The 17,878-nt window shown below is 35.6% G+C and overlaps 4 protein-coding genes across 4 annotated transcripts; all 4 read left to right on the forward strand.

The window, feature by feature from the left end:
* The first annotated feature begins 539 nt into the window (after nucleotides 1–539).
* Nucleotides 540–1,056, forward strand: LOC109243531 (auxin-induced protein 15A-like). The gene has a single exon (XM_019410475.1). It carries the CDS (start codon nucleotides 624–626, stop codon nucleotides 879–881), a length of 258 nt encoding a protein of 85 aa, XP_019266020.1. The 5' UTR covers nucleotides 540–623; the 3' UTR covers nucleotides 882–1,056.
* Nucleotides 1,057–9,694: 8,638 nt separating this feature from the next.
* Nucleotides 9,695–10,387, forward strand: LOC109243530 (auxin-induced protein 15A-like). The gene has a single exon (XM_019410474.1). The coding sequence runs from the start codon at nucleotides 9,917–9,919 to the stop codon at nucleotides 10,172–10,174; it is 258 nt and encodes an 85-aa protein (XP_019266019.1). The 5' UTR covers nucleotides 9,695–9,916; the 3' UTR covers nucleotides 10,175–10,387.
* Nucleotides 10,388–11,381: 994 nt separating this feature from the next.
* LOC109243533 (auxin-responsive protein SAUR21-like) lies at nucleotides 11,382–11,838 on the forward strand. Its single transcript, XM_019410477.1, has one exon. It carries the CDS (start codon nucleotides 11,407–11,409, stop codon nucleotides 11,662–11,664), a length of 258 nt encoding a protein of 85 aa, XP_019266022.1. The 5' UTR covers nucleotides 11,382–11,406; the 3' UTR covers nucleotides 11,665–11,838.
* A 2,206-nt stretch (nucleotides 11,839–14,044) lies between these two features.
* On the forward strand, nucleotides 14,045–14,664 carry LOC109243532 (auxin-induced protein 15A-like). The gene has a single exon (XM_019410476.1). It carries the CDS (start codon nucleotides 14,172–14,174, stop codon nucleotides 14,427–14,429), a length of 258 nt encoding a protein of 85 aa, XP_019266021.1. The 5' UTR covers nucleotides 14,045–14,171; the 3' UTR covers nucleotides 14,430–14,664.
* The last annotated feature ends 3,214 nt before the right edge of the window (nucleotides 14,665–17,878 follow it).

Genomic DNA, 17,878 nt, shown 5'->3' on the forward strand with positions numbered 1-17,878 from the left:
AAGGTCAAGAGAAATTTATTAAGACAATTACTCAACGCTATCAAGTTGATTTCTAAAGATCCTGATCTTTTCATGAAAAACAGTAGGGCAGCAATGGGTATATGTATTTGACAATGAGTTGGAAAACAAAACCATGTGATACTTCATCTGCTATTGTCAATCAACAGTGCAACGAATGCCTCTCCGCCAGTGAAATCTTGCATATGATTGCCTAGTTTTCTCTTATAGTTCTTATATAAATGGACACATAATGGGCATCTGGGGTATGTTTTGGTCCTGTAAATCATCATATGGCACCACATCATATTTATTTCTAAGAAATCCTTTGTTCCATGTATGAGAAAAATGCAGGACCTATTGTTCTTGAACTTATATGAGCTAAAGTAATCAATCATGTCAATTAGTTGGAAGGCAGGCCATGTGGTTATTGACATGTCTTTCACTGTTGGCCCACCCAAATGGCTCTTCACCACAAAATCATCAGATTTTATGACTTTCCATTTGCTTATATAAACATGTTTTGAGAAGTTCCACACCACTACAAACTAGAGAACTACTCAAAGCTTTCCTTGCTTTCATAACCCAATAACAATTGCAATATTTGCCATCTTAAATAAAAGATCATGGCTATCCGTATGCCTCGTATAATCAAGAAGTCTTCTACAGCTGGAGATGTTCCAAAGGGCCATTTTGCTGTTTATGTTGGGCAGAAGCAAAAGAAGAGATTTGTGATTCCGTTATCATTCTTGAGCCAACCTTCATTTCAAGACTTGCTTAGTCAAGCTGAAGAAGAATTTGGCTTTGATCATCCAATGGGTGGTGTCACAATTCCCTGCACAGAGGACATCTTCATTGGCATAACTTCCCAGTTTAGGATTTAAGTTTATTGGTTGAGATCATTTTTCCTTTTTAAATCTCACAATTTTGTACATCAAAGTAGGATATCCATCTTGTATAGTTGGTTAATTAGAAGCTATGTAAAGCTTAGCACCACAAAGATTGGCGCTTTTTGACTCGAAAGACTAATTTAAATAATACAGATACTACATTCTTTTCTCTCACTAAATACATTCTAAATAAATTTATCTTGCGGTGCTGAAAAATTCAGCTTATCCACTTCGCCAATATATAAGATAGAGTTTGCTGTGTTCAGCAGTGTATCTATCGTTAAATCCGTTGTTACGTAACGACGAAAAGTGTCACTTTATGGAACGACCGATTTGGTGTGGTTGCATTGTTTCCTTACAGCCTGTTTGGATGGTTGTTATGTATCGTTTCATAATGTTTTGTATTGTATCGTACTCTATCGTCTTATTGTATACAATGTTTGGATAGATTGTATTGTTTCCCGTCGTTCATGATATTATGCACCAACAATACGAAGAATAAACTTGGAATATTATCAAAAGAAAAGTAAGGTAAGGTATAATATTATTATAAAAAAAGGTAGGGTAAAGGATAAAATACGATTTTTTTTAATAATAAAAGAGGGCAAGATGAGAGAAAAAAATAAGAAAACGACGCGACCACATCAAATCGTCCGTTTCATAAAGTGGCACTTTTCATCATTTCGTAACGACGGATTTAACGATACGATACAATATAATTTTAGTAACAATCAAAACAAACATTGTATTTAAAGTAACAATACGATACAACAACAGGTAACAACCCAAACAACCTGTTATTTTTTTTTCTCTCATCTTGCCCTTCCATATTATATTATTAAATAATCATATTTTATTTTTTACCATACCTTTTTATATAATATTTCTACAACGCCATTTTGTTCCGGTGTTCCAGGGACTGTCTTGATCATTCTGATCCCATTCTCATAGCAGAATGGTTTGAACTCTTGACTATCGTACTCTCCTCCATTGTCAGACTTCAAACATTTTAACTTTAGGCTTGTCTGATTTTCAAGTTCAGCTTTCCATCTTTCAAAAGTAACAAACACGTCATATTTATTTTTTCAGAAAATAAACACATACCTTTCTCGTGAAATCATCAATGAAGTTGACATAATAGCGTGAGTCTCCCAGAGAAGTTACAGGAGTTGGTCCCCACACATCCGTATGCACTAGTCCCAGCTTCTCTTTCTTTGGTGTCCTTCCCGCCTTTGAGAAACTAACTCTCTTTTGTTTCCCATAAATGCAATCTTCGCACAAACCTAATTCAACATGTTTGAGGTTTGACAACTTTTCTTTGGATGCCAACAACAACATTACCTTCTCACTCATATGCCCGAGCCTCCGGAGCCACAATGTTGTATCACGATCATGATCAATTATTGCTATAGTATCTCTCTGTATTGCGGTTGCATACAGTGTTCCTTTCTTGAAGCCTCGTGCCACAACCAAATTTCCTTTGGTTATCTTCCACGATCCGTTGCCGAATACTGTTGTATATCCTTCACTGTCAATCTTGACCCATGGATATCAAATTTTTCTTGAGGCTAGGAACATGTCGGACATTTTGCAATTTTCATAGCGTCCATTGCAAAGTCTTTATATGAACTTCACCTTTCCCGACAATATCTAAAGATTTTCCAGCTAGATAAACCTTCCCAAATTTTCTAGCAACATAATTATGCAATAATTCTTTGCATGAGGTAGAGTGAAAGGATGCACCCGAGTCCAAACTTCAAGATTCGACTGGACTGTCTGCACAACAAATTAGCGCATCACCGACTTGTTCAGCAATTACATTTGCTGAATTTTCATCCTTCTTCTTTGGTTCTCTACACTGACTACTGTAGTGACCTTTTTTTATCGCAATTCCAACAAGTAATGTCTTTGTGATTTTTGGATTGCCCTTTCTCCTTGACTTGATCTGCCACGACCATGACTTTGTCCTCTTTGATTGCTTCGACCTCTACTTTCGATATTAAAAGCAGATCCTGGAGAATCACTTGATTCTTACTGTTGCAAACCAACTCTCCGGTAGAGATAATAGTAGAATCAACACCCTGACTTCGTCATCAAATATTATATTAACAGAACTCAACTAAGTTAATATTACATTAAACTCATTGATATGTTCCATAACAAATCCACCTTCTGTCATCTTTAAGATGTTGAACAATCGACGCATCAAATAGACTTTATTTGAAACAGATGGCTTCTCGTACATATTTGATAACGCATTCATCAAGCCTGTAGTGGTCTTCTCGTTAATGATGTTAAAGGCTACATTTCGTGTTAGCGTCATACGAATCACACCAAGAGCTTGGCGATCTAATATATCCCAATCTGCTTTGGCCATATTCTCTGGTTTCACCCCGGTTAGAGGCAAGTGTGATTTTTCTGGTACAAATAATCCTCTATTTGCATTTCCAGAATCCAAAATCTTTGCCATTGAACTTGCCAATCTTAACATTCCCTTCTTCCAATGCCATTTTTCACAAAAAAATTTATGTGAATAGTGCGTGTGAATAGTAATCGCACATACTACTCCGTGTAAGAAAAATGTCCCAACCGCATAAGGTAGACAACAATCACTATTGGTGAACAATACTAACACTATTGACAGTACGTATTGATAATCAATAGTATCACACTATTCTTGTGAATAGTACCTGCACCAATATCGTACTTTCTACCAGAATTACAGTGTCTGTGCTCTGATACCAGTTGTTGGAAAGCGTATCAGACTAATACAAGGGAAAAATATTTAAAAAAAGAAAAGCAATAGTTTACACAAGACAAGATAAGATTTACGTGGTTCGGCAAATTTTGCCTACTCCATGGCCACACAAAGAATAACTCTTTATTAATTGGAGAGAAAAAAAGAAGTTGAGGGATGATGTACAATAGAGGAAAGGCATGCGTATTTATAGGCAAATATCAAAATATGAACATCGCTTCTTTTCTTGCATGCGCCTATGATCATATGTTAAACTGCGCTGATAGTGCACAAAATATTTATGCTATGCGCTGTGTATAAATTAAATTCCTTGAAATATTGCCTGATTTGTGGGATAAATTTGGATGTTTTGCTTTTTGAAATTTTTGGAGGTGCGGGTGGAGGAGGTTATGAAACAATATCATAATTTAATCCAAGACTTTAGTTAGGTCAGAGTAATTTACCAGAGGAGAACGGGTTTACTAATGCATTCAGATGGTGATCACTTGGTGCCTTACACCTTGTGTATCTCTGAAGTCTTCTTCTTGTCTTCAAAATATCAACTTTGGTCAATTGAATTACGCCTTTTTACGGAAATCGTGTGTATATGTCCTCTGCTTTGGTTGATTACTATGCCAAGAAATTGTTTACGAAGAATGAAGCTGTGTTGTTCGATGAAATTCCTGTGAAGAACACTTCCTGTCAAGCTATCCTGAGATTAGATGTGAGTGGGGGCCTTGCATTGGCGAAGAAGATTTCATATCCATGCTGATATTCATTACCAGCCCGTGCATCTTGTGAGTTGCTCTTCTGTTTTACAGCTCTGTCTTCTGATACCGTATAACAAATAAACCGCCCAATGCTAGGACCAAAGTACCAAACATTTAGAAGTTTTGATTATAAAATCATCAAAGAATTGAAATAGTCATGTACTTGCCTAAATCAATTTCTCAGCTTGCTGCTTTTTGTTGGTTCTACTCTTCACGTGAACTGTTAGAGTTGACGCATTTGTGTAGTTGCTAAGATTATCATTTGGAATTATAGCCAGAGGATAAATTAGGCCCTCTGTCCAGTGCCCACTAAGAAGCTTGTTGTTCTCGAGGTACCTTATGAATTATTTTCACTGAGCATTCAGAGGCTGTTTTCTCCCCTGTCCAACTCTTTTAGTTTTACTGTAACTTTGAGGTCTTTGTCCCTAGTACCAGACGAGGAGCCGCGATTTAAAGCTTATGGGTTCGAGATTCTAATCTTTTTAAGTAACTGAGTTCTAAATTAACAATTTGTACATATCTAATTGATTTCTTAAGACATATACAAAGTTTGGACCAAAGTTAGGGTTCGGCTGAACCCGTAACTCAAAGGCTAGCTCCGCCAGGGGCGAAGGTACATAGCCCTAAGGGTGCTCAACTGATCACCCTTCGTCGAAATATTACAATGTATATATAGGTAAAATATTAAATTTTAATGGTATATAACATATATTTAACACACTTTATCGGCCATTTTTTTACTTATTTCAAGTTTGAACACCCTAAATGAAATTCCTGGCTTCGCCATGAGCTCCGCCCCTGCCTAGAACCATACAGGCCTTAGCTCTGGCTGTTCATAAATACTTAGAATGTTAAGTATGCTATTGGAATTTAGATTCCTAGTAAAGTGCTATTCAAAGTCAACTTCTTGTTGGATTTATATAATCTAATCAATTCGAGGTGCAGCACGTCTACTGATTTTATTGACAAATTTAAGGTACAATGTCGTTCTTGTGGATAGTACCACTCTATTATCATAAATTGCGCATCAGATTAAACTTAAGCTTCTACATTCTTCTCTAGGTTGTTTCCTACAAAATTAGTGCTGAGGTCCACCCATGCTCAGCAGTGGCACAACACAAGTAGACACTGGTTGGTTTTGTTCTTCTTTGACCAGAAACCTTCTTATTGATAAATGGAACTGGAGAAATATTCCATCTTTATCCAATTCTCTATTACATCCAATAATAATCATCCTAATTTGACCATTTTGCAAGTACTCTCAAAGTCTTCAACTGCAGCACCACTTGGAACCAACTATACCATTTTTCAAGAAGATGAGGTTTCCATATGTTCTTTGTTGTGAACATCAGTGGGACCTTCTGCTTTTAGACTAGTCTCAATGTATAAATAGTATGACAATGAGTTGGAAGACAAAACCATGTGATACTTCAGGTGCTATTGTCTTTAGCCGGTGTCCACAGAATGCCTATGCACATAGGTAGGATTTTATAACTTGTCATTGGCCTATATAAACACATACAAAGAAGGATTTAGCATAACAGCTCTCAGCAAAACTTGCAACTATAAAAAGCTTTTCCCTGCTTTCAGGGTCATTACTACTTATTCCCTTCCTTATTTGCTCATCTGTTTTGAACTAAACAACCATGGCTATCCGTATGCCTCGTATAATCAAGAAGTCTTCTACCGCTGGAGATGTTCCAAAGGGTCATTTTGCTGTTTATGTTGGGGAGAAGCAAAAGAAGAGATTTGTGATCCCATTATCATTCTTGAGTCAACCGGCATTTCAAGACTTGCTTAGCCAAGCTGAGGAAGAATTTGGATTTGATCATCCAATGGGTGGTCTCACGATTCCCTGTAGCGAGGATGTGTTCATTGATCTTACTTCTAGCTTGTGTAGGATCTGAGGCCTTTCCTTTCACAGTTTTGTAAAGAACTAACCTGGACTCCAATTTGTACATTAGAAGAGTTAGGAAAAGACACATCATTTATATATGATATCACTGATAATTAGATAGAGGGGGATACTGTTAGCTGCAACTGTAGAACCCGATTGAATGAAATTTTGTAAAGAGATTTTACATGACTCCATTTATCCATAACATGAAAATCGGAGCTTCTGAAGAAGACACCTTATATCTGTGACCTTATCCTGAACACTGAATTATCTTTGGCAATGACAATAAATAAAACTTTATATCTGCAACATGAGTTTGAAAATATGAAAGAATGACATTAAAATATCACACTCGACAGACATTTTGCGTTCTCTGCTCTTTTTAGAACAACATCTGGCTTGATTTATTAGAAGTTCTCTCTATCAGCTGAATAACTTGGGATAATTCTGATCTGCAAAGTTAATTAAAGCATCACATTAGACGACTTATGATATCAGAAACAAAACTTGTATTTATCTTGGTCAACTTATTTTTAAAAGTATCAATTGGTACATCTGTATTTACTCCATGGTTCCCTAAAATAGTGGCTACCCAGAAGTAACTAAAGTTGCTTGTTTGTATGTTATTGAATCCATACCCATAACTATATGTGTTTTAAATACTTCAACAAAAGATTTTTGTACCATATAAGTTCTTTCTCCAAAGTCTACCTCATAATAGAATTTTTGTATATCAAATCCACTAAGAATTGTGATATTTTTAATAGATGTTATGAGAGTAGCCAAATATTCTGGATTAGGTTCATGATCGAGCTAGAAACAAGTGAAACATCCCACTTTCCTATGTCCTATTGGTATGTTTTTAACTTGTTATGGTTATTCCATCTTGTCGGTGACAAGAAACGAGTAGGTGTATATTTGGAAGTGACTAATCACAACTAGGTTACATCTCGTATTTGGCAATTAGATTGTGATGAATGCTATGTTCCAACTTCAGACAAAAGGTAGGGCCTGATGTCTTGATCTAATATAGACTAAAGATATGAATACTTTGACAATTAGTTGGAAGGCAAAACCATGTTACTTCAGATGCTATTGTCTTCCGGGCAGTGACGGAGCCAGAATTTTCATCAAGGGGTGTCAAAATATAAATAATTAGATACACCAAAAAATAAAGGGGAGTCAACGTATAGTAAATATACATAAAATAAAATAAAATAATCTAGCAATATAGTGTAATTTTCTGGCGAAGGGGTGTCGCTTGACACCCCTTGGTTCAATGTGGCTCCGCCACTGCTTCCGGGGGTGCCCACGAAATAACTCTTCACTGTCAGCAGGATTCTTTGAGTTGCTAGTTGGCTTATATAAACACATTCAAAGAGGACAAAGCTTTTTATGTCCATCACAGCTCTCAGCAAAACTTTAATGTACTCAAAGCTTTTTCTGGAAATGAAGTCTTAATAGTTTTTCTTTTCGTTCTTTGCTATATTGAACCAAACAACCATGGCTATTCGTATGCCTCGTGTGATCAAGAAGTCTTCCACATCTGGAGATGTTCCCAAGGGATATTTTGTTGTATATGTTGGGGAAGAGCAGAAGAAAATATTTGTGATCCCCATATCATTCTTGTGCCAACCTTTATTCACGAATTGCTCTGTCAAGCTGAGGAAGAATTTGGTTTCGATCATCCAATGGGTGGTCTCACAATTGCCTGCACTGAGGATGTCTTCATCGACCTCACTTCTCGTTTAAGGAACTGATAAAGAAATTTGCTTTCACAATTTGTAGAGTAGAAAAGCAGGATACATTCTGTAAAAAGAACACAATTTTTGATGCTAGAATGAAGAGAATTGCCACTATCTGACTAGGTAGATTAGTGAACTTTAGCTCCAAAAAGACTGACTGTTACTCCATGTCAGTAATGACTTGTTTTTTTTCTACTTCAAAGAAATTGAAGTATTGAACCTTTTTTAATTGATGGTTCCATTTTGTAGTATCGAAATATTCTCTCCTTATGTTTCCATAATACATCGCATAGAATATTTGTGCTCAAGCCTCGTGTGTTAACCATTTATGAGCCAGAATTAAGTCTAAAGTGGCCGAAATCTGTACTTTTTCATGTTAGACAAAGGATGAATAGAATCGAACTGTTATATGCAACTACGCTGCTGTTAACATTCTCTGACGACTCCAGCTCAACATGTACAAGGGCTGCAGCTTTTGGGAACCAAGAACACCAACTAAATGCAATAGAAAAACTAAACGACGTGAAGAAATTCATGTTACAAAGATACTTCATCCGTTTTGATGCATTGGTATTTAGAGTGGATTCTTCAAAATACGATTAAAATTAGCAAAATGCTGCTGCTGGATAATTATGCACACGTCGTATCAGAAAGTTCCTGCAGATGAGTCCATGTAACTGGAGATAAAAGTTACATGTTTGGACTATGTCTTCCTAATAAATTGTATAGAAGAAGGTGATATGGCTATTTCTTCCTACAAAATCCCAAACAATTAATTAAAACATGTTGACAAGTTCAACGCATTTCATGATTGTTAAGTCATAGCCGGAAAAATATAGTTAATCAAATTTACAAAGATGAGTCTCTTTATTCAAGTAATTTATCCTTCATCTGGAGTAATGTTTAGCCCACTAGATCAATGTACAAGCTCGAACACTGGTCTTAGTTGTTCTTATTTGACAAAACTTCAGAACTTTTTGTCACGATATAGGATTAGTATTTCGTATGCAGGACATATCAGATATAGTTCCTTTGGTTCAAGTTCAGATGTTTATAGTTAATCCAATTCTCATAGATAGAGAGCTACTTAAAGAATCATTTTTTACTTTAGGAGCTCCTGGCAAGCTGCAACACAAGTTAACAGTGCCCACATGCCAAGCTGTCAGCATAATTTTGTCTAGGATTTCTGAGACCTCAACTCATAAATTTTATCCAAGAGTTAAGATTATTAGCCACATTTATTGGATTAAGTTCAGGGCCATGTTTGGAAGAACCTGCAGCACCATCCCACTTCCTTTTGTTCTATTGGTATGTGGTGATGGATAAATCTATATTTTTAAGGAATAAATGCATACCAGAACACCAAGTTAAAGGTAGGTCCTATTGTCTTGAACCAGTGTGACCTAGAGCCATCAATACTTTGGCAATGAGTTNATTAGCCACATTTATTGGATTAAGTTCAGGGCCATGTTTGGAAGAACCTGCAGCAACATCCCACTTCCTTTTGTTCTATTGGTATGTGGTGATGGATAAATCTATATTTTTAAGGAATAAATGCATACCAGAACACCAAGTTAAAGGTAGGTCCTATTGTCTTGAACCAGTGTGACCTAGAGCCATCAATACTTTGGCAATGAGTTGAAAGGCAAAACCATGTTACTTCAGGTGCTATTGTCTTCAGCTGGTACCCACAGAATTACTCTTCACCACAGATTAACAGGATAATATGAGCTGCCATTGTCCTATATAAACACCTTTCAGGAAGGTGTCTACAGCCACGACTCTCAGCAAAACTTAAAAGTATTCAAAGCTTTCTCTGCTTTAGAGGTCTTTAGCATTTCAGTTTTTCTTTCCTCGTCTATACTAAAGCTAAAAGAATCATGGCTATTCGTATGCCTCGTGTGATCAAGAAGTCTTCCACATCTGAAGATGTTCCCAAGGGATATTTTGCTGTGTATGTTGGGGAGAAGCAAAAGAAGAGATTTGTGATTCCCATATCATTCTTGAACCAACCTTTATTTCAAGACTTGCTTAGTCAAGCTGAGGAAGAATTTGGTTTTGATCATCCAATGGGCGGTCTCACAATTCCCTGCAGAGAGGACGTCTTTATTGACCTTACTTCTCGTCTGAGGAACTGAGACAGAAACTTGTTTTCACAATTTTGTATAGCAGTAAAGCAGGATTGGCACAGTTTGTATAGTTAAAGAGTTAGAGAAGGTTGTAGTTAATGTTAGAATGAGAATGTTAGTGAACTTAAGTCTGTAATGCCTGATTGTTATTCATGTCAAAGAGATGAATGACTCTTTTACTTTTTTCTACTTCAAAGATAATGAAGTACTGAACTTTTTCCACTTGATGGTTCCATTCACTTAGCATTGGTATTTCTTGTACTTGTGATTCCATATACTCAAGTCCCCTGGTTTGCTAACAATTACGGACCAGAATCAGATGATGTCTAAATAGCCTAAACTTGACCACAATTAGCCCCTTTACTGTGTTAGTCAAATAATAAATAATGTGATAAACACTAGCATGCTTTCTCAACGGCTTCCTATTAAAATGTGAAGTTAGGAAAGCAAAAGAGCTTTGCTTTTCTACGATATTTGTAAATCACTAGTTAACAATGTGCTCAAATGAATTTCTGATTTTCAAGTCACAGCTAGATGTATGACGTTTATAATCTTACATATAAAAGGATGATCTCTTTATTCAAGTTAACCATCCTTCATCTAGAGTAACTAATTTGCGTGCTTTTCAGTGTATAACCTTACAGCAGATCGACATTTTGATCTGTTTTTTCTTCTTTGTTCTTATTTAACAAACTTGAGAATTTCCTGTTAGGATGTAAGATATTGTTTCATACGTCTCATATCTAGAGAGAATTTCCTGTTATGATATAAGAGAAGGTAGGGCATGTTGTCCTTGAGCTAAGGCCTAATGTTAATTTGTTGTTTTTGACAGTAAATGATGACATTTTCTGTTTCCAGGATTATGCTTTATCCGAATGGTCCAGGCATAAATAAGCTCAAGCTTCCATTTTTCATTTAAAAATTCCACCATAAAGGATGCCTTGCTCAAGTTGACAAAGAAGGTAGAGCATGTTGTTCTTGAACTAATATAGAGCCTAAATTTATTATACTTTGAAGGCAAAAGCATGTGATACTACAATGCCATTGTCAAATTCCTATTCAACACATATCAGCTGTGTTCTTTGAGTTGCCAATATTGCCTATATAAACACATTCAAAGAGGTGTTTGCCACCACATCTCTCAGCAAAACTTGAAAGTATTCTAAACTTTCTCTGCTCTTGAAGTCTTTGGTACATAGTCTTTCTTTCTTTTCTCATTTATATACTAAGACTAAAAAATCATGGCTATTCGTATACCTCGAATGATCAAGAAGTCTTCCACATATGGAGATATTCCCAAGGGTCACTTTGTTATGTATGTCGGGGAGAAGCAGAAGAAGAGATTCGTAATCCCTATATCATTCTTGAGTCAACCTGTATTTCAAGACTTGCTTAGTCAAGCTAAAGAAGAATTTGGCTTTGACCATCCAATGGGTGGTGTGACAATTCCCTGCACTGAGGACTCGTTCATTAATCTTACATCTCGCTTGAGGAAGTGAGAAGGAAATCAACCAGTCACCAGATTTTGCTACTCAATTTTGTAAAGTAGGATCTCCAGAGTGTACAGTTAAAAGAAACAGTAATTTGATATTAGAATGAGGAGATGTACCACTCTCTAACTAGGTAGACTAATGAATTTAGCTCCATAAAGAATCGAGATGTATTACCTTTGTCTCTTGATTAAGAAGACATTTTTCTACTTCAAAAGAAATTGAAGCGATGAAATGTTTTATTTCTAAGGTTCCATTCAATATCATATATTGATTGAATAATTCATTGCAATTGAAAAATTCTTATAAATCCATGATTATTCGCATTATTAATATATTATTATTGGACCACTAGTAAGTGTCGAAGTCGACCTCTCATCTCTACTTTTTCGAGGTTAGACGGGATACTTACTGGGTACACGTTGTTTTTGTACTCATACTACACTTGCTGTGCATTTTTGTTGCACAGGCACATGTATGTCTAGTGGCCTAGTTGGGCACAGCGGCATGGTTGATACGGAGACTTAGGTGAGCTGCACCTCTCGAGACGACCCGCAGCCAGCAGAGTCTCCTTCAGAGTATTGTACTGTATTTTCTTTTCTGTCCAATTTATATTCCGGACAGTTGTTGTATTACATTATTTCCTAGTAACTGCTCATGCACTTGTGACACTGGGTTCTGGGATGATTATTATTCTATATTAACTTCTAAACATTCTTTTATTTATTTTGCAAGGATTATCTTTAACTAGCCAAATTGAAGGAAAATCATAGTTTTCACAATTATTTAAACGAGAATTTAATTAAGTATTTATGGTTGGCTTGCCTGACAGTGGTGTCCGGTGCCATCACGACCCTTAGTGGATTTTGTTCGTGATAGAGGACGTCTTCATTGACCTTACTTCTCGTTTGAGGAACTGAGACAGAAACTTGTTTTCACAATTTTGTAGAGCAGTAAAGCAGGATTTGCAGAGTTTGTATAGTTGAAGAGTTAGAGAACACTGCAGTTAATGTTAGAATGAGGAATGTTAGTGAACTTAACTCCACAAAGCCTGATTGTTATTCATGTCAAAGAGATGAATGGCTCTTCACTTTTTCTATTTCAAAGATATTGAAGTATTAAACCTTTATCACTTAAGTGTTTCATTCAGTTTTCATTGATATCTTTTGCTCTGTAAGATTCCATATGCTCGTGTGTCCGTGATTTGCTAACAATTACAAACCAGAATCATGAGATCTCTAAATAGCCTAAACTTGACCATAATAAGTCATTTTCTGTGTTAGTCAAATGATGAATACACCTAGAATTTTACATAGAACTAAGCTACAGTTAGAAAAACTAGATAATGTGATAAAACGCCACCATGCTTGCTCTAAGTCTTCCTTTTACAATGGGAATTTATGAAGGCAAATGAGCTTTTCTTTCCTAAGATATTCCCAACCACTAGTTAACAATGTGCTCAAATGAATTTCTGATTTTCAAGTCACAGCTAGGTGTATGACGTTTATAATCTTACTTATAAAAGGATGAGTCTCTTTATTCAAGGTAACCATCCTTCAGCTAATTCGCGAGCTTCTGAGTCTACTAACCTTACAGCAGATCCACATTTTGATCTGTTTTTTCTTCTTTATTCTTATTTAACCAAAACTTGAGAATTTCCTGTCAGGATATAAGATATTGTTTCATATGTCTCATATCTAAAGAGTTATTAACATTTTTGACTTAAGGACCTACTTGCAGGCTGATATACAAGCTAACTTAGCAGTGTCCACATGCAAAGCTGTCAGCATTGTTTGATATGTTTGGAATCATAAGACTTCAAAGTTTGCTAGTTTAAGAAGAAATGAGCATTTTTTGAGACACCAGTTTACTAGTTGGAAATTATGGTTATATAAAAAATTTATTTTCTCAAGGATTATGTTTAAAACAGAACCATCTTCAAATTTAGGAATTTTCAGGGATGTGTATCTAGACATAAACAATCACACGGTACAATTCTCTTTAGCAATTTTATTGTGAGGGATACTTTGTTCCAATTTCAAAGAGAAGGTAGGGTCTGCTGTCCTTGAACTAAGGCCTAACATTAATTTGTCGTTTTTGACAGTAATTGATAACATTTTCTGTTTTCAGGGTTATGTTTTATCCGAGTAGTCCAGGCATAAATAAGCTCAAGGTTCCATTTCTTATTTTAAAAGTTCCACAATGAAGTATGCTTTGTTCCAAGTTTATAAAAAAAAGGTAGGGCCTGTTGTTCTTGAACTAATATAAAGCATAAAGGCAAAAGCATGTGATACTACAATGCCATTGTCTTCTGCTGCTTCCCACCCACCGCCCACATATCCCTATTCAACACATATCAGTTGTGTTCTATGAGTTGCCTATATAAACATATCCAAAGAGGTGTCTACCACCACAGCTCTCAGCAAAACTTGATAGTATTCAAAGCTTTCCCTGCTCTTGAAGTCTTCGGTACATAGTCATTCTTTGTTTTGTCATTTATATTAATATTAAATATCATGGCTATTCGAATGCCTCGAATGATCAAGAAGTCTTCCACATGTGGAGATATTCCCAAGGGTCACTTTGCTGTGTATGTTGGGGAGAAGCAGAAGAAGAGATTCGTAATCCCAATATCATTCTTGAGTGAACCTGTATTTCAGGACTTGCTTAGTCAAGCTGAAGAAGAATTTGGCTTTGACCATCCAATGGGTGGTGTGACAATTCCCTGCACTGAGGACTTGTTCATTAATCTTACATCTCGCTTGAGGAAGTGAGAATGAAATCAACCAGATTTTGCTACTCAATTTTGTAAAGCTGTAAAGTAAGATCTCCAGAGTGTACAGTTGAGGACTTAAAAAGAAACAGTAATTTGAAGTTAGAATTAGGAAAGTTACTATTCTCTGACTAGGTAGACTAGTGTTGAATGGAGATGTAATACCTTTGTCTCTTGATTAAGGAGACATTTTTCTACTTCAAAAGAAATTGAAGTGATGAAAGTTTTTACTTCTATGGTTCCATTCAATATAATATATTGATTGAATAATTCATTGCAATTGAGAATTTTCTTGCTCAAGTTCCTTGGTTTTCTAACTGCAGCTGAATCTAATAGAAAAAGCTATTTTGAAGATGTGATAAAAGCTACCACTGCCTTTGTGTCCAATGACCTTATTGAGCTCGTTGATCAGTTTTTCTGATCTTATTTAACCCAAGATCTTAAACATTTACACTGCTGATTAAAACGAATGTAAGTTAATTGCCCATAATAAGACATGATACCTGTACTTTTCTTGAGTACTCAAGACAAATTTCTGGCAATAACAAGGTTGTGACTCATAATTTAATGGAAATAGACTCAAGGACATGTAAATAGCCTTCTGTTCTCTTCTATATGGAAACATTTCCATTCCAATTTGTAAAATTGATCCTACACAATGACTTGGCACGAGGGACCAAACAAGTCAGATATTGCAGTAAATTTTATTTCTAACTGTAGTGTTGTAGAATTCAAACTCTCAATTTTCCTGTGTTGACAATTACCTGTTGTTATCAATTTGATTTCTAAAGATCCTGTGTTTTCTATATTTTCATGAAATCAGTGGGCCTATTGATATTCAGTCACAATGGCCTTAAATCATAAATGTTTGACAATCAACAGTGCAACAAATGCCTCTTCACCACTGAAATTTGAAATATGATTGACTTGTTTTGTCTTATAGTTGTTATAAAAGTGGACACAGAGGTAATGGATAGTGCTTTAGACATAAATCATCATAAAGGGCCATACATTCCTTATGAATTTGATTCTGAGAAATCCTATATGAGGAAAAATGTAGGACCTGTTGTTCTCTAACTTATACGATTTAATCATGCATGTCAATTAGTTGGAAGACAGGACCATGTGGTTATTAATATTTCACTGGTTCCCAACCCAAATGACTCGTCACCACAAAATCATGATTTTTATGACTTAGTCATTTCCTTATATAAACATGTAGCCACCACAAAATTCGAAAACTACTCAAAGCGCTCCCCTGCATTCAGAATTCTTCTCTTCATCCTTTGCTCATCTTAAAGAAAAGATCATGGCTATCCGTGTTCCTCGTATAATCCTCAACAGATGTTCCAAAGGGCCATTTTAATTTGTTGTTTATGTTGGGGAGAAGCAGTTGTGATACCCTATATCATACTTGAGCCAGCATTCATTTCAAGAAGATTTGCTTAGTCAAGCAGAGGAAGAATTTGGCTTCAATCATCCTATGGGCGGTGTCACAATTCCCTGCTCAGAGGACATCTTCATTGGCATCACTTCTCAACTTTAGGATTTAAGAACATAATTTTTCTCTTTTAGGTCTCACAATTTTGTATATCAAAGCAAAAGATCCGTGTTGATTAGTTAGAAGCTAACTTTAGCATAGCACCACAAAATTTGGTGCTTTTTGACTCACAACACGACTTGTTTGATATTTGCAAGCATTTTATTTTGATAAAGCATTATTGTCTGAACACGAATATCAATTTGCATGTCATATAATTATGAAGCAAAGTCTTCATCAAGTCTTGTAACATTAACAAAAGAGTTCCAATCCTATGTAGAATAATCCATAGCATGTCAACTTTCGACAGGCTATAAACAGACAGCTATGTAGATATTCAAATTCTGAGCTCATAATTTTAAAAGTATGTTGAGTCGCAGGGTACAGACACCAAGTCTAAATAAAGAGCCAAAGGTGTAGTCAGTCTGCCCATTCCCATATCACACAGCACATATTTTCTGAAATGATGTTGAATTATTTTAATATACGGAATTACTAACTTTTAGAAAAAGCAAAAAGAAAAAGAAGGGAAATGACTTGAAGTCATGTTCGATTCGCCTATATCTGTAGGTAGTGCAGGTTACTTTAGAGGGTATTAAAATAGGACGGAGATAATACAGTTTAAAGTTGAGGGTGCAATTTGATTTTTCACATTTTTTAGAGGAAAAAATAATGTTTACCTCTTTTATTTCCCTTGAATAAACAGTGGTCTGGAATCAGGCAACTTGAGTAAAGAGAGATACTCCTTCTATTTAAATTTTATTTTATATGACAGAGATTTGATTGAATATATATATATATATATATATATATATTCACTTATATATTACATTACATCACATCACAATCTAAAATTTTACTAATTGATAAGTTTGCTTGAATAAAAAACATCACATCACAATCTAAAATTTCAATAATCTGATGGATTGAAATCGTTGGAAGTTGTGAAAGTTATATTTATTATATTTTCCTATTGCTATCTCACTTTCGCGTCCAAGCTTGGAGTTAAGGCAGCATTTATTTGCTCATAGTCAGCTATTGATGTCACTTCGTTCATCTCTACATCTATTGAAGTAGAGATGTAAGAAACCACAGTCATATACAATCTTGAGAGTGTTAGCTCCATCTTTGGATACAATTGGAATAGTTCAACAGTCGTGTAATAATACAGTAAAGTTTTTAGTTTTCAGTTAGCTGAATTAACCATAATGAGAATGAAGCATACAAATTAGTACTAACATTACTGTTTACTTTCTGTTCATTTTGCATTCTTGCATTTGTATTGCATATTTTCACAGGCCAGAGTACACTTACGAATGTCTTTATCACTTTAACTCTTGGAATATTTCACAATTTATCTCTCATTTCAAGAAAGCTACTACTGTCTTACCATACATTCAATAGAATTCAAATGAGCAAATAATTAAGAGCAACATTATCATGCTAATATATTGTTTTTACAATCCGCGCATCGCGCGGGTACGTATACTAGTTATAAGAAATGAGGCTAATAATGATTACTGAAAAGTGAAAAGAAATTGGAGAACCCCCATACTTTGGACCTAAGCTAAGAAGCACTTGGAAGTTGGAAATTAGGGTGATAGAAAATTATTTTATTTCCTCAAGGATAATGCTTATAACAAAACCATATTAACATCTATGAATTTTCGGGGATGTGTATCTAGACATAAATAATCACATGGTACAATTCCTCTTTAGCAAGTTGATTTTGAAGGATACTCTTGTTCCAAGTTCAAAGAAAAGGTAGGGCCTGTTGTCCATGAATTAAGGCCTAATGTTAATTTGCACTAAGTTTGGACAAAGCTAAGAAGCACTTGGCCTCTTTAGCTCAAGGCTTCATCTATTCTTAAAGATTTCTTCAGTGAAAGATGCTTGTTGGGCCTATTGTT

The sequence above is a fragment of the Nicotiana attenuata genome, unplaced genomic scaffold, assembly GCF_001879085.1.
Source record: "Nicotiana attenuata strain UT unplaced genomic scaffold, NIATTr2, whole genome shotgun sequence".
Classification (NCBI taxonomy): Eukaryota; Viridiplantae; Streptophyta; class Magnoliopsida; order Solanales; family Solanaceae; genus Nicotiana; species Nicotiana attenuata.

Coding starts and splice junctions, on each gene's coding strand:
- LOC109243531 (XM_019410475.1), top strand. CDS start 624: ATGGCTATCCGTATGCCTCGTATAATCAAGAAGTCTTCTACAGCTGGA.
- LOC109243530 (XM_019410474.1), top strand. CDS start 9,917: ATGGCTATTCGTATGCCTCGTGTGATCAAGAAGTCTTCCACATCTGAA.
- LOC109243533 (XM_019410477.1), top strand. CDS start 11,407: ATGGCTATTCGTATACCTCGAATGATCAAGAAGTCTTCCACATATGGA.
- LOC109243532 (XM_019410476.1), top strand. CDS start 14,172: ATGGCTATTCGAATGCCTCGAATGATCAAGAAGTCTTCCACATGTGGA.